The following is a 12,942-nucleotide window of genomic DNA, read 5'->3' as shown; positions in this document are numbered from 1 at the left end:
GTCCTCTCGTGGGCATTCGGCCCATTAACTTGGGCCTGACCCCCTTTTCCCCCACATTAATTTAATATAATTGAACTCATATTTATTGAGTTTAAATATTATAAGTTAAGTGTATGCTATATTTTATATTAACTATTTGGTTGCACTATTTATTGCATGCAATGGATCAAGACCTTATTTTTGTTGCATTATTTAGGGTCCGGCTCCCCTCCCATTTCAAACTCTCATGTTTTCTCTGGTTTTAATACAAATGAAAGACATCTGGCAGACCAACAATCTAAAGGCTAAAAAAAACCCACGTCATTCTCTCTATCTCATTCTATCTCAATTACAGACCAAGCAAACCCACCGTCATACTCACATACCCGACACGTTAAATACAATTTTTTCTTCTTTATAATTTGTCTTTCTTTCCTTTTCCTTGCTCCAATCTCTCTCCAATATCATCATTGTCAACCGGGTATTAGAGCTAAGACCAGATCTCGCTAGAGAAGAAAGCATCACCCAAATGGAAACAAAATTTTTTGGACAAATTCAAAGAACCCATAAGAGGTAAAGCAAGAACTCTCTCAAAATTTTATGGTGGCAGCAGCCTTTCCCTCAGATATTTCCCCATCCTTATCGTTCCTGAATATGCTTTGAGCTTATCTTGATCAGGTGGAGTCCTCGGGCAGTCATTCAGGCTTTTCCCCTACTCAATTAGTCTTCGATATTACATCAGAGCAAAATATCTTCCTCGGACAGGAGATGTCCTCCTCGGACTGGAGATGTCCTCCTCGGACAGAGACGATCCTTCACCAAGAGGATTCCACTCCAGTCTGGGCCTTGTCCTCTCCGCATCCCTCTTTTCGGATGTGCAACAGTCCTCTCGTGGGCATTCGGCCCATTAACTTGGGCCTGACCCCTTATTCCCCCACAGCATTTGTTAACATTTTCCAATTAAATAAATAGTATCTTCACTCTAGTTGTTTGTCTTACATGTATTTTTTATTATAAGTTACATTAATTACTTTAAAAAATATGTTCCTTCTAAAAAGAAAAGGTTTAAAAATGTATGGACAAATTACAATAAACCCACTTGTGGTTTAACCCGTTTTCATCTTGTCTACCCGTGGGTTAAAATTTAACACTTTGCCCATATGTGTTTAGCTCGTTTGGTCTTTGTTACCTACCTCTGGCTTATCCGTTAAAAACCAACATTGACCTCCAAAATATAACATAACATGAATCAAAAGGTTAGGGTTTGAATTTTTTGAGAGAGCTTGGGGTGGGAAGTTGAATTTATTGTTTGGAAGATCTCCTTGCCATGGTAGAAAATGGCATACTTAGAGATGTTGCTAAAGAAAAAGAAGTGGGAAAGAATGCTTAAAAAATTGAAAGAAACAAAGACATGAATGTCTTTAAAAACACTTGAAGCTACAATTCATTTGCAGGAGCAAATGACACAAAAATTCAAAACATAATTGGAAAGGATATTGAACCACAAAGCTATTGGTATTGAACAAAATCCATCTCCTTTCATTAGTTCATCAATTTTGGCTTTTTGCAGTAGAATTAATCTTTGAGTGCAGATTTGAAACTTTCAACATTTTTTGCCCATTGTTCTTTCCCAAACATCATAAACACAAAATCAAAAATCAAACAAGACAACATAATCTCAACTTCAATTACTTATTGCATTCAAAACTCCCAAATCTCATCCTCTCGTTGTTATCCCCCCCCCCTCTCTCTCTCTCTCTCTCTCTCTCTCTCTCTCTTGTCCACCTACAACCAATTCTCCCAAATCTCATCCTCTCGTTGTTATCTCTCTCTCTCTCTCTCTCTCTCTCTCTCTCTCTCTCTCTCTCTCTCTCTTGTCCACCTACAACCAATGTAATCACCATCAAAACCCTCCACCCACCACCGCACGCCCCACAATCCACCGCAAGCCATAAGCCACAACACCACCAAAATCAGATCAATCCGACAACCCAAAAGCCAAAAAAAAAAATATGAAACCCACGAAGTGGAGTAGTCCGATCAGCGTCCTCAACTCTAGGTGTTGTTGGGTTTTCATCTGATCGGCCTGGGTTAGCTGGGTTTTCACTGTGGTGCCAGATTGGTCTCCTCAACACCATAGAGAGAGAAGAGATGAGAGAATAAAATCAGAGATCTGAGTTTGAGAGAGAGAGTGAGAGACAATTGGATGGGAGCTTGAGAGACAATGAGAGGTTGAGAGAGAGGATGAAACATATGAAAATTGATACCCAGTTGTAAGGACAAGGTTTGAATCCTAGGCCCAAAAATGTCAAGGATCTAGGCCAAAAAAGCTCAACGCAAGGAATTTATAGAGAATGGGTTGGAAAACTAAGTTCTAATGAGTTGGGTAGCAATTACAGTGGATCCAAATGACCATAAAGTAAAAATAGAGTGATTGTATTTAATGAAAATCGTCATCGACATAGTTCGAAGAGATCAATTTTTGTATATATCACTTGAAGTTGGTTTCAAGTATTGTTCTTATTGCTACAATAATTTTCTCTTAATTCTCCAATCCCTTTCTCTCAGGGCCTCTATTCTATTTTATACTATCTTTCCTTTTCCTCTCTACCCTCCACGTGCAGATCATATTGTTGGTGTTGAAACTTGTCCCATTAGCCCATTCTTGAAGTCTTTGGGTAGTAGCTGCAAAGTTGAAAACTACTATTCAGGTATCATGAATGCGGCTAGAGAGTTAGCTGCAGAACATTCAATGCGGTGATAGCAACTTTCCCGTAGCTATTTCGTAGCTTTCCTCTGTCTTGATCCTTCATAATACTTATCATCATCCATGGAACAGTCTGGAACGTTACTGTTGATGATAGATCGCACCCTTTGATCTCGGCTTTGCCCAATCGAGGAAGCATTCCTCCTCGAACTGCCCTATTGGATGATCATAATCAAATTTCACTTCTTCACTTACCAACCTGAATTCTTAGGATAGTGTTTACCCATTCTTGGACTACTTAATGTCCTCAAATTGAGCCCTTGGCCCTATATATACATAGATATGTACTCTCTGGCCTATCACCCCTACAATCAACTTTATTTAGTTTCTTTACAAAATTCCGTATTTGATATTGTTTCTTTGTATATTTTTATTATTTTTTATGTTTTTGGAGGAGAGAGATAAAAAATATAAGCAAAAAGACTTATTTATGTAGGTTTTTACAAATTGTTAAGTTTTAAACTACTGATAAGTAAAGTAAAAACGAATCAAACCACAAGTGAATTTAATGTAATTTGCCCTTAATGTATAAATTCATGGTAGTAAAAAGTGATGGTATCATGATTGGTAAATTACAATTAGTTATGAGAATGTGTAAAAGCTAAAAAAGATGGAAATAAAATAATGACATAGCTACTAATGTAATTCAACAAAAGCATAATAATAATAAATGTTAGATAGTATATAAATATTGCTTGATTGTACTAAAAGCAATGAAAATGTTGCAAATAAATTGTGAGCTACCTTTCTGCAGGAATAACCTTTTCTTTCTTTCTTTCTTCTTTTTTTGATACAAATTTTCAATAAGTTACATTTCCCGTTGCAACTTTGCAACTCAGAAATCCTAGGTTTTAGAAAATTATTCAGCCAAATGGCATATAACTTACAGCCTTAATGGGTCACGCTCTAACAGTATAAGATTACAAGGACAGAGATCTGGAAGCACCAGAACAGGATTAGATGTTACAACAGATGACACAATAAAGAACAAAAATTCTAAAAAATTACTTGAAAATAAAATTAATAACTTGAGATCTGGAGCACACTTGTAGTATCAGAATGCAGAGAGCCCTTCCAACACATAAATATTTCAGTTCATCTGATGTAGAAGAGTCAGCTATCATGATTTTGGAACAATGAAAGAACTGGTTGCGGGGAGGTCATAGCTGCCACACACTTGAACTGCCACGAGATAAAATTTTATCAGAATAAAAGGAAATGCAAAACTTTTTCTTTTTAGCTTCATATCTCCATTTTTTGTTGGCTCACTTTGATTGAACGAGAGTTGGTTCACCGAGGCTAAATGAAAACCCCTAAACCTTCTCCTGGCTTTACCAATCAGACGGAAAGATTTTCATAAGAGCCTAAAACCACAATTTTAATGTACCCTTCAAAAGCATTGGAGATGCAAACAGCTGGAATGATTACTTAAAAAGATTCAAATAAAATTTGAAAGAAATAAACCTTTTGCATATAGTCCTACTAAACAAATTACCTTCTGTTGCTTATACTTCTCACGTATAGCATTTAGAGAGCAACACTTGGTGTTCAGGTGCAAATTTTCCAGTGCAAGGACGGTGGTTTTCAGTTCTGATGCATTGTAACTGGTATAATGCTCTAAGGTCAGATTCTGCATCAAGTGCAAGTCAATAACTTTTTAGGCATTTTTCTTTTAATTAGAAGGAATAAAATTTTAAAATGGAATGAGGGAGGCACAAGAATTGCAGACCCATGGGTGGTCTGACTGATTAAGTGTCCATCTGGCGAGGAACACAGCAGCTGCAGCAATGAGGGAAGGTAGAAACTTCAGGAAGCTATATTCGAGAAGTGTCAGTTCTGCTAAATAATTTGCCAAGAGCTCAAGTTCGATAGAAGGAAGCTGTACAACAGAGTAAGAAATAGCAAATTTAGTTTTCTAAATGCAATACAAGAGATGAAGAATACCATCAATTGGAATACCTTGTAAGAAGCTTGCGCTGCTTGAATGAATCTCCTGAAAACCAAAGATTTGGGGAAAGGTTAGTGAATTCACTATTGATTGGCATTTTTCAAAAACACAGGCAGTGCATTACCTGAGAAATGTTTTTGTGGTGGGAACAGATAGCTGGAAGTGCAAGAAATTTAAAACATGACTTTCCAGTTTTAAAACCTGCCATTTGACGTCAACAATGAGGGATTGTTACACACTGTACATTGGTTATTTTTCCTCTAGAAAGAGGCTGTGATACATGGTTTTGAAACTTGAGATATATAACAAAAGAAGAATTTAGGAACTCTGTAAACTGTAAGGTAGACAAAGCAGGAAGCATGACCAAAAGCAAGCTGGATGCACAGTATCCTTGGTTGTTCTATACCTTGCAGTAGAAGGGCTCAGATACCCATGTTGGGAACACAGAACTGGATTTTGCTTTTGGTTTCTGCTATTTAAACTATCTAATTCTTATGAGACTAAGTAATGCCTTGTGACTTGAGCTTGGGAGACAGATTTATAGAGGCTAAGGCCTATTATAAGAGTGACATAAGACATACACCTTAGAGCTTGAGGCTTGCCCTGAAAGTGTGATGCTAATGAGTTTCACCCTCCTTTCTTGATTCTGAAATTTTAGGGAGACAAGGTTCTCAACATCTCATATTAATGTTGACTCCTCACAGTACATTATGTTTTTTCCTGGTGAATGTTGAAGGATAGGCAGGTTGCTTACTTTTGCAGTGACTTTACTCAAAATAACCTTAATCACAACTATATGGGGTCAGATGTGTGGCCCTAGGCTCTACCTTTAGACTGTTCCTTAGCTAAATCATGTGCCCATTTCATCTTTTCTCCATATGATAACTCACACTCATTTGACCTTTTCCTTATCTTGTGGTGCCTTTCAACTCTCAAGACTCAAATAAAATACTAATTATTGGATGGTCTTCATTGACCAAATTATGTAAGATGATTTCCATCTTACTAAACCTACCACATTATTTCTCTAAGAACAGTGTCATATGCTATTTCTCAGTCAAAATATATGCGCCTAGGTTCTGAAATTATGACCACTGTCAAGATAATGATCACTGTAGCAAAAGCTGAGCACTAACACTAGAATGTTAAGATTGAATGCAGCACTAGATCAGATGCCAATGTCTCACCAGAAAATATGAATGCTAGAAACTTAAATGTCAAGTAGCCAAGAGTATACCTCTGCTCTCATGTAGGTATTGTCTGTGATAAAGCAGAATTCCTCCACTCTTGGTGCACAGGTTTCTTCATACTTACTTCAAACCACAACAGAAAAGAAGCAAATCTTAGAATGCTCTAATGATATCGAAAAATACATGATATCTAGTGTTACCAGCAACACGAAATGCTTTCAAGATTTTTGGCATATATTAACCTCAAACACAACGAGTTAATTTATTAAAATTAAAAAAGAAAAAAAGAAGTAATGGTGCTAAAACAAAAGAAAAAGACTACACTACTTCATTCATGCTCACACACCTAATCACAGGGAGGGTTGTCTTTAATTTGTCTGACTTCATCAATTAGCCTAAATAACATTTTCATGATAATAATAATAATAATAAAACTACAGTTTTCAAAATAAAGTAGCATGCTACATTTTCACTGACATCCCCAAGTTTAACACCTACTTGTCTCATTATCTTTTTAGAAGACTAGATCATTCAAATCTTACTATATTCAACAAATCATTTGAAATATTAGAAAATTTATCACTATCATAGGCATCATCATCATCAAAATTACTTGCCAAAAACAAAATCATTGTTATGTTTATCAGCCTCACAAAACCACAGTTTTGACTTGGAAACAATTTAATAATGAGAAAACATTTTGAATCGCTAAACTCAAATGTAGAAAAATATTGCACCTTATTAGACTGGAACCATTACAAGATTTAGAACTTACGAGGTGATTAGCATGCAAGTAACACCAAGCAACTGGAGCCTCGTTTTTTCCATATAATTATGAGAAAGAAACCGATCAATGAGATTCACTGTGAGGTAAAGTGTGTCTGGAGCCAGCCCATATTCTTCAGAAACCTGGAGGAGGAGACACAAGTCAACAAAGACAAAGGTAAACAAACCCATTTAACGCCCAACTAGGAAATTACCCGCATTCAACACTAAAAATTCTAGACGTTCTGTACAGATGAATACATCAAAATAAAATACCATTATATGTAGAGCATGATAAATAACAAGAGTTTCAAGTTGCTGTCATTATATAAGCACTGGATAATTTTCTGCTTAAGAGCAGAACAAAGCCAGACCCTGAAGTAGATTTAAATGAATAGATATTCTGCATTATGAATGCCAAAATCAAAGTTAGTATTGCATTATTAGAGCCCACACTGAAACTGAACAATATTCACATGGGGCAGAAAAACAAAAGCATAAAGATTTAAGATTTTCTCCCATGGGGATCCTTTTTTCCTGCCCATGTGAGTTAGAAGAAAATTATGAATCTAATGTGACATCAGCATCAGTAGACAATTATAAATCGATAACTAACCAACCACAAGAGGGTTGAAAAACATGATATAAGTTAATGAAGAAAGATGGAAGACAGATTGCTCTTTTAAAATTAATTGAAGAAAGTAACGTTATCAATATTATATTAGCAGTTTAGCACCAAAAAATGGTGCATATTCAGGTAGAAAAGAAAAGAAATTTGATTGTTGCATGAGTTCATTTTTTAAGCATAGCCTTTTGAACCTCTCATAAAAAGAGAGTATTATGAGTTTGATAAAGGAAGGGAAATTCAGATGGTTACCAACCTCCACGAGCCAATCAATCAGAATTCCTCGCATGCTTGGAGTGATATCTCGCTGTACCTTTTCCATGTAATTAGTTGATGGTCTACAATCAAGCTGAGGAGGGAGAGATTTTTACTATGAGTTAGCTTAACATGCATTGCTTATAGAAGTAAACTTAAAAATTAGCAGTCACGTTTTAAAGATCCATTGTAAAGATGAACTTTGATTTTTGAACCAGAAAACTAATATAAATAATATTGGAAACCTTGTGTTCCTCTCTCAGTTAAATAAGAGATCACCCACAAGTTGATAATAAAATTTTCAGCAATCTTAATGATTATGTAGTGCCATATTACTGTAAGCACTGAGGACACTTTTCAATGATGGAAAAAGCAGCAGCAGCTATGATTCAAGACTTTTTATACACTGATATTAAGAGTGTGTGTTTGGTTTAGCTTTTTTCAGGAGCTTATTTAGCTTATTTCATTATGTACAGATTTTTAAAGTCTCACTTTTTTTCAAGGTACAACTGTGCTATTACCACTTTCAACAAATTAGCCAATCCAAACGCACATTAAGACATGCAAGTAGTGTGTTCTACAGTTAAGCAAGGAAAATAGAATTGGCATTAAGTGAATTTAAAATGATAATTACAAGAATTAAATAGTATTTGCAGCACAAACCTCTGCAACACGTAATTTACTGTATATATCAGGGGCATATGAGCTACAGACTTGAGGATCTTTAAAGTTTGAATCAATATCCACAATGTCTGGACCATTAGAGGTTCCTGATTTCTTGCAGACCGCATCTTCTGCATTATTTAAAAGAAACAACATCATACTCAAGTAATATTATATTAGAAACATAGTGCTATAACCTAGAAATATTCTTCTGAAGGGAAAACAGTATTCTAAATTCATGATATTCCTTCATTTCCAAAACATCAGCAATGTACTTCCTGGACCCATCATGTACATTTCCTTCAAAACTTATATAAGTTATTAAATAGAGGCATTTAGTGTCTGTATAATTTGATCAGTTAAAATAATATGTTCATATACTTTTGCACCTGAGGAGAAATTTATAACAGAGAAGTAGAGAACAAACCTTTCTTTTGATAAATTTGGAGTCCAGCAGGTTTTGAAGAACCCAGTACCAGAGGCATATGATCCGGTAAACCACATTCTCTTATGCTAGAACTCATGCTTGTCTCTGTTGGCTCTTGCTCTTCTAGCTTAACTGATAATGTAACCTCTTGTGATTCCACCATCCTTATTTTGGACAATTCTTCTGCTAACTTTGTATTTGCATCTTCTTGCATTGGTGAAGTATCTGCAACCACCTCAATTTTCTTCTTTGTAGGACCTCTTCTAGCCTGCTTGCTAGTCTGTAATCCAGCAATGTTAATGGTACTAAGTTCAGATTATTTAGCAAGAATAGATATATTATGCAACTAGTAAAAACCTATAGGATAATATAGTTGCTAATATGATCACTATAGAAAACAACAGTCTCTAATTTTTACATGCGGGTAACATAATTTTAACAAATTGGAAGTTACTAGACAAATACAATCATAAAATATTGCTATATATAAATTATCTTATTAGATTACAAAGTAAACGATGGTAAATCCTTACCTGAATTTTTGTTGGATGGATGTTAATATTTGAATTTTCACATAAGATATTAGTTACATCCTCAAGCACTGCCCTTCTCTTATGCTGTATGCCAGCAGGGGCACCTGTAGAAGCTTTGTTCTCATCTGATGCTGCTCTTTTGAACTTAGAGCAAAGAACATGCTTCTGATCTTGCTTAAAGGAAGGTTTTGAGGACGGAAATATCCCTCCTGATGAGCCCAAGGCTTTAGCCCTTGCTCGTGTGATTCGGGCAGTAGGCTCTTCAACTTTGGCAGCAGTTTTATTTTCTTTTTTCATAATTGCATGCCTTGTAGAAGAGCAATGTATGCCTTCAAAGTGAAATATTCTTCATTGAACCTGCACTTCAAAGACCAATTCAATGTGAGAAAATAGTAAAAAGCAGCAGACCCCAAGTAAAAATGCAATGTAATTTATGCTCTCAACCCAAGCAACACAACAATTCAACTTGACAAAGCCTTTGCAGTGCCCTTAAAAATAGAAATGAAAAAAGAAGAGAAGCAGCCTAAATCAGCTATGTGAATCCTTCTTCCCCATTACTCTTAGAATAAAATTGTTTGGAGGATTCCTCCAACCCACTACAAGGAAACTCAAAAGAGCATCCACTTGTACTTTTAGTTACATAACCTTTCGAATAGTTATATGACTTTCAAGATGACTTAATGAGTCATCTACATAAAATACACATAAATGGTCATTTGTTCCGTAACCTGTTTTAAACATGGGTCATCATCTCCACAGTATAATAGTGGAAAGTTTATTGGATAGAAATATTTTATCACAAAACTATAGGAGGCACTCTCCATTTAACCCATTTCATTCTCCTTGTAACAACTGCTCCAATTTCCCTTTCTTTACAGTTGACTGATAGATTTAAAGAATATAGAAACTCAATGAAACATAAAAAGATGTACCTAGTGCACAAAACTCTCACTTTTGCAAGATCTGAAAAAGGTAATTGGTAGACAGCCCTACCCCCAAAAATTTTTTTTTTTTTTTTAAGAGAGACTGACTTGTTAAAATAAGCAAACAAATATTGTTCAAAAAGGAACTATTGATAAGAATTGATATCAATACCACCTCTACATCCATACTTAAAACAGTTTATCAAAAAGCATACGCATCAAGTGCAGCATTGAATAGTTTGCATTTCTAGTGATGTTTCTGAAAACAGACCACATTTGTTTCAAAAATTCAAACTTTCACTCTGCTTTTTGTAGTAACAGTTTAAGAGTTAAAACAGTATGAAAAAAAAACTTAGAAGATTTTCCAGTTTATGCACCTGGCCAAAGCGCACACACAGTTTCACAGAGTCATAGTTAGCATAATTTTGAGGTGCATATCAAGCCAAATTATTAATAATAATTATTATTATTTTCAGTTTTTCTCCCCAAAAAAAAAAGAAAAATCAGTTTAATTATATTAACAAAAGCCTATTAACGTAAAATCAAAGGCCCTAACAAGAAGCAATAAAAATTAAAAAGTAACGCATTTTGTTCTAGCTCGCTATTACTGCAATCCTCTGTTTGGGAGCTGAGAAACCTGAGGAAAATAAAGGAAAACAAAACTTCCATCAACTAAAAACTTGCTTTAGAGAAAAAGAAGCCTGGCTGAGCAGACATTATATATATTTTTTTTTCGGTTAGAACAATTTCTGAGGAAACAAACAGAGATTTTAAAAACAACACCGAAACCCTAACTTATTACAGATTTTCTCTACTGCCGCACCGAACGCCTAAAACCTTCATATCGCACAGAGAGAGTAAAATCGACGAAATGAACAAACACACGACGTGATTAAACGCTTAACCCCAAAAATTGTCCATAATCTTCTCCGACACTAGAAAATCACAAGGATGCACAATGCGATGAAAGCGTAAAACGAAATTTCAAAGAAAAAAGAATTTTAAAAATTAAATAAAAGAAAAATAGAGAGTCTCGGTCACAGATCTATGTAGCGAAACTGAGAGAGTGAGTTTCCATAGAATCAGTGACACTTCATCGATCCAAAAACCAAAACATTGTAACGACATGAAGCTCCAGCGTACGAAATTCATTACGCACTTCGAAAAAAAAAATTTAAAAATTGATCAAAAATCAGAAATGTGTGGAAGAGAGCGGAGCTTACTGTGTTATTGGGAGCTCCCTCCGAGACCTTCAGTGATGGCCTAGAAACTCGGAGAGAGAGAGAGAGAGAGAGAGAGAGAGAGAGAGAGAGTGTGTGTGTTTAGGAGATAGAAGAAGCTTCTTCTTCAGAGAGAGAGAGAGAGAAAGAGAAGTGTGGGTGTGGGTGTGGTTAGATATAAGTGGAGCGTGAGGGTGAGGTTGAGCGGGACGGAGATACAGTTTAAACTTACAAATTCCAAGTGGGAAATCTCATTTGTTATTTCCGCTATTCTTTTCGCTGCTTCCACGCTCTTTGTTTCTTCTTAATTCTACTTGTTGCTTTCATAGCCTTTCTTTGTTTTTAATTTTTAGTACTCTTTTTAAAAAATTTAAATAAATTAAAAAAAACTTTTATTTGTTTTCAATGTAATTTTTCCACCCAATCCATACTTTTACTACCAAAATTATGTTATTTTAAAATTTTTGAAAAATATTCAAACTAACAATAAGATTTTTTTTTGGTTTAGAAAACTAACAATAAGGTTTGATGAAACTAAACGGAATGATTAAATTAAAAACAAATTAAAGTTAAAGGACTTAAATGGAATGTCCAATATTTTAGTATTGTTATTTTAAGAAAATATTTTTCCTCGTTCAAATAGTTTACAAAATTGTTTTCATGATACAACTAGGCAATAATTATTTAAGAAACAAACTTGGAGAATTCTATGAATTTCTCTAAAGGACGTATAAAATCTATTTAAAAAGTTAAATAGAGAAGACTATTTATAAACAATGAAGATTAGTCTTTAAAAATGCACACTTAAAGGGTCAATTTGGTTGATACAAGCCCTCTAAAACGCTGTCTAGTTGCTAAGGATTGAAAAACTCCATTTCCCCTTATTTTCTTGTATAATTTTCACTCATTACAGTTGTCTCGTTCAAGTGAGTATGACTATGCACTTATGTGAGCTTAACATCTGACTCAAGCAACTCTCAAGCAATAATTAAGCAAACTCTTATGAGACTTCAATTGTATCTCACTCAAGCATCTCAACTTAAATGTCAATCTATGAGCTATGTTTGTTGATATACAAAATTATGTTTTCCAATTGACACTACATATCTCTTCAAATGAATATTAAGCTCGCTCGAGTGAGCCACTAAAACATAATTTTTTTTTCTTTTAATCATTCTTTATTTTCTTTCACCATTAAGTAGAATCACCCACTTTTTATTATTGTTGTTATTTATTTTAATAAGCATCACCCACCTATTATATACTTATATACACATGGGAAAAAGTACCTTATGGCAACCCCCTCCCTACCCCCATCCCCAAAATTATGAGTTAGTTACCCTAAAAAAACTTAAATGTCCTAAATTTAATGAAAAATTACAATTTATTCAATGTGATTTGGCCCTATCATTATTTAATCCTCTCTCTCTCTCTCTCTCTCTCTCTCTCTCTCTCTCTCTATATATATATATTATATATATATATATATGTGCATGTGCATAATTCAATTATATTTTCTTATTATAGTCCACCCACAAACAAAATTTCTTGACTCCACTTTGTATTACATCACATTGGACAATAGCATATAGAAAATCATAAGTGTCTTCTTCTTCTTTTTTTTGGCTAAATAAATCATATCCAAAC

General features: G+C 34.8%; 1 protein-coding gene across 2 annotated transcripts; it reads right to left on the bottom strand.

Moving 5' to 3' along the window:
* Positions 1–3,479: 3,479 nt before the first annotated feature.
* Positions 3,480–11,497, bottom strand: LOC111983016 (cyclin-A2-2). 2 transcript variants are annotated; one of them, XM_024014662.2, is made up of 12 exons: positions 11,299–11,497; positions 9,153–9,514; positions 8,620–8,899; positions 8,193–8,323; positions 7,531–7,623; positions 6,660–6,793; positions 5,932–6,007; positions 4,819–4,895; positions 4,706–4,739; positions 4,476–4,625; positions 4,242–4,376; positions 3,480–3,928 (listed from the first exon to the last, which is right to left on the bottom strand). In XM_024014662.2, exons 2-12 carry the CDS (start codon positions 9,447–9,449, stop codon positions 3,860–3,862), a joined length of 1,476 nt encoding a protein of 491 aa, XP_023870430.1. In that variant the 5' UTR covers positions 9,450–9,514; positions 11,299–11,497; the 3' UTR covers positions 3,480–3,859. The 2 variants fall into 2 exon arrangements, with proteins under 2 accessions (XP_023870430.1, XP_023870429.1); XM_024014661.2 differs by having other exon boundaries at positions 9,153–9,509.
* Positions 11,498–12,942: the final 1,445 nt, after the last annotated feature.

This window comes from Quercus suber, unplaced genomic scaffold (genome assembly GCF_002906115.3).
Source record: "Quercus suber isolate HL8 unplaced genomic scaffold, Cork oak 2.0 scaffold_94, whole genome shotgun sequence".
In the NCBI taxonomy this organism is placed as follows: Eukaryota; Viridiplantae; Streptophyta; class Magnoliopsida; order Fagales; family Fagaceae; genus Quercus; species Quercus suber.
The sequence above is the reverse complement of the archived record's forward strand: the minus strand, read 5'-3'. Positions and strand labels throughout refer to the sequence as shown.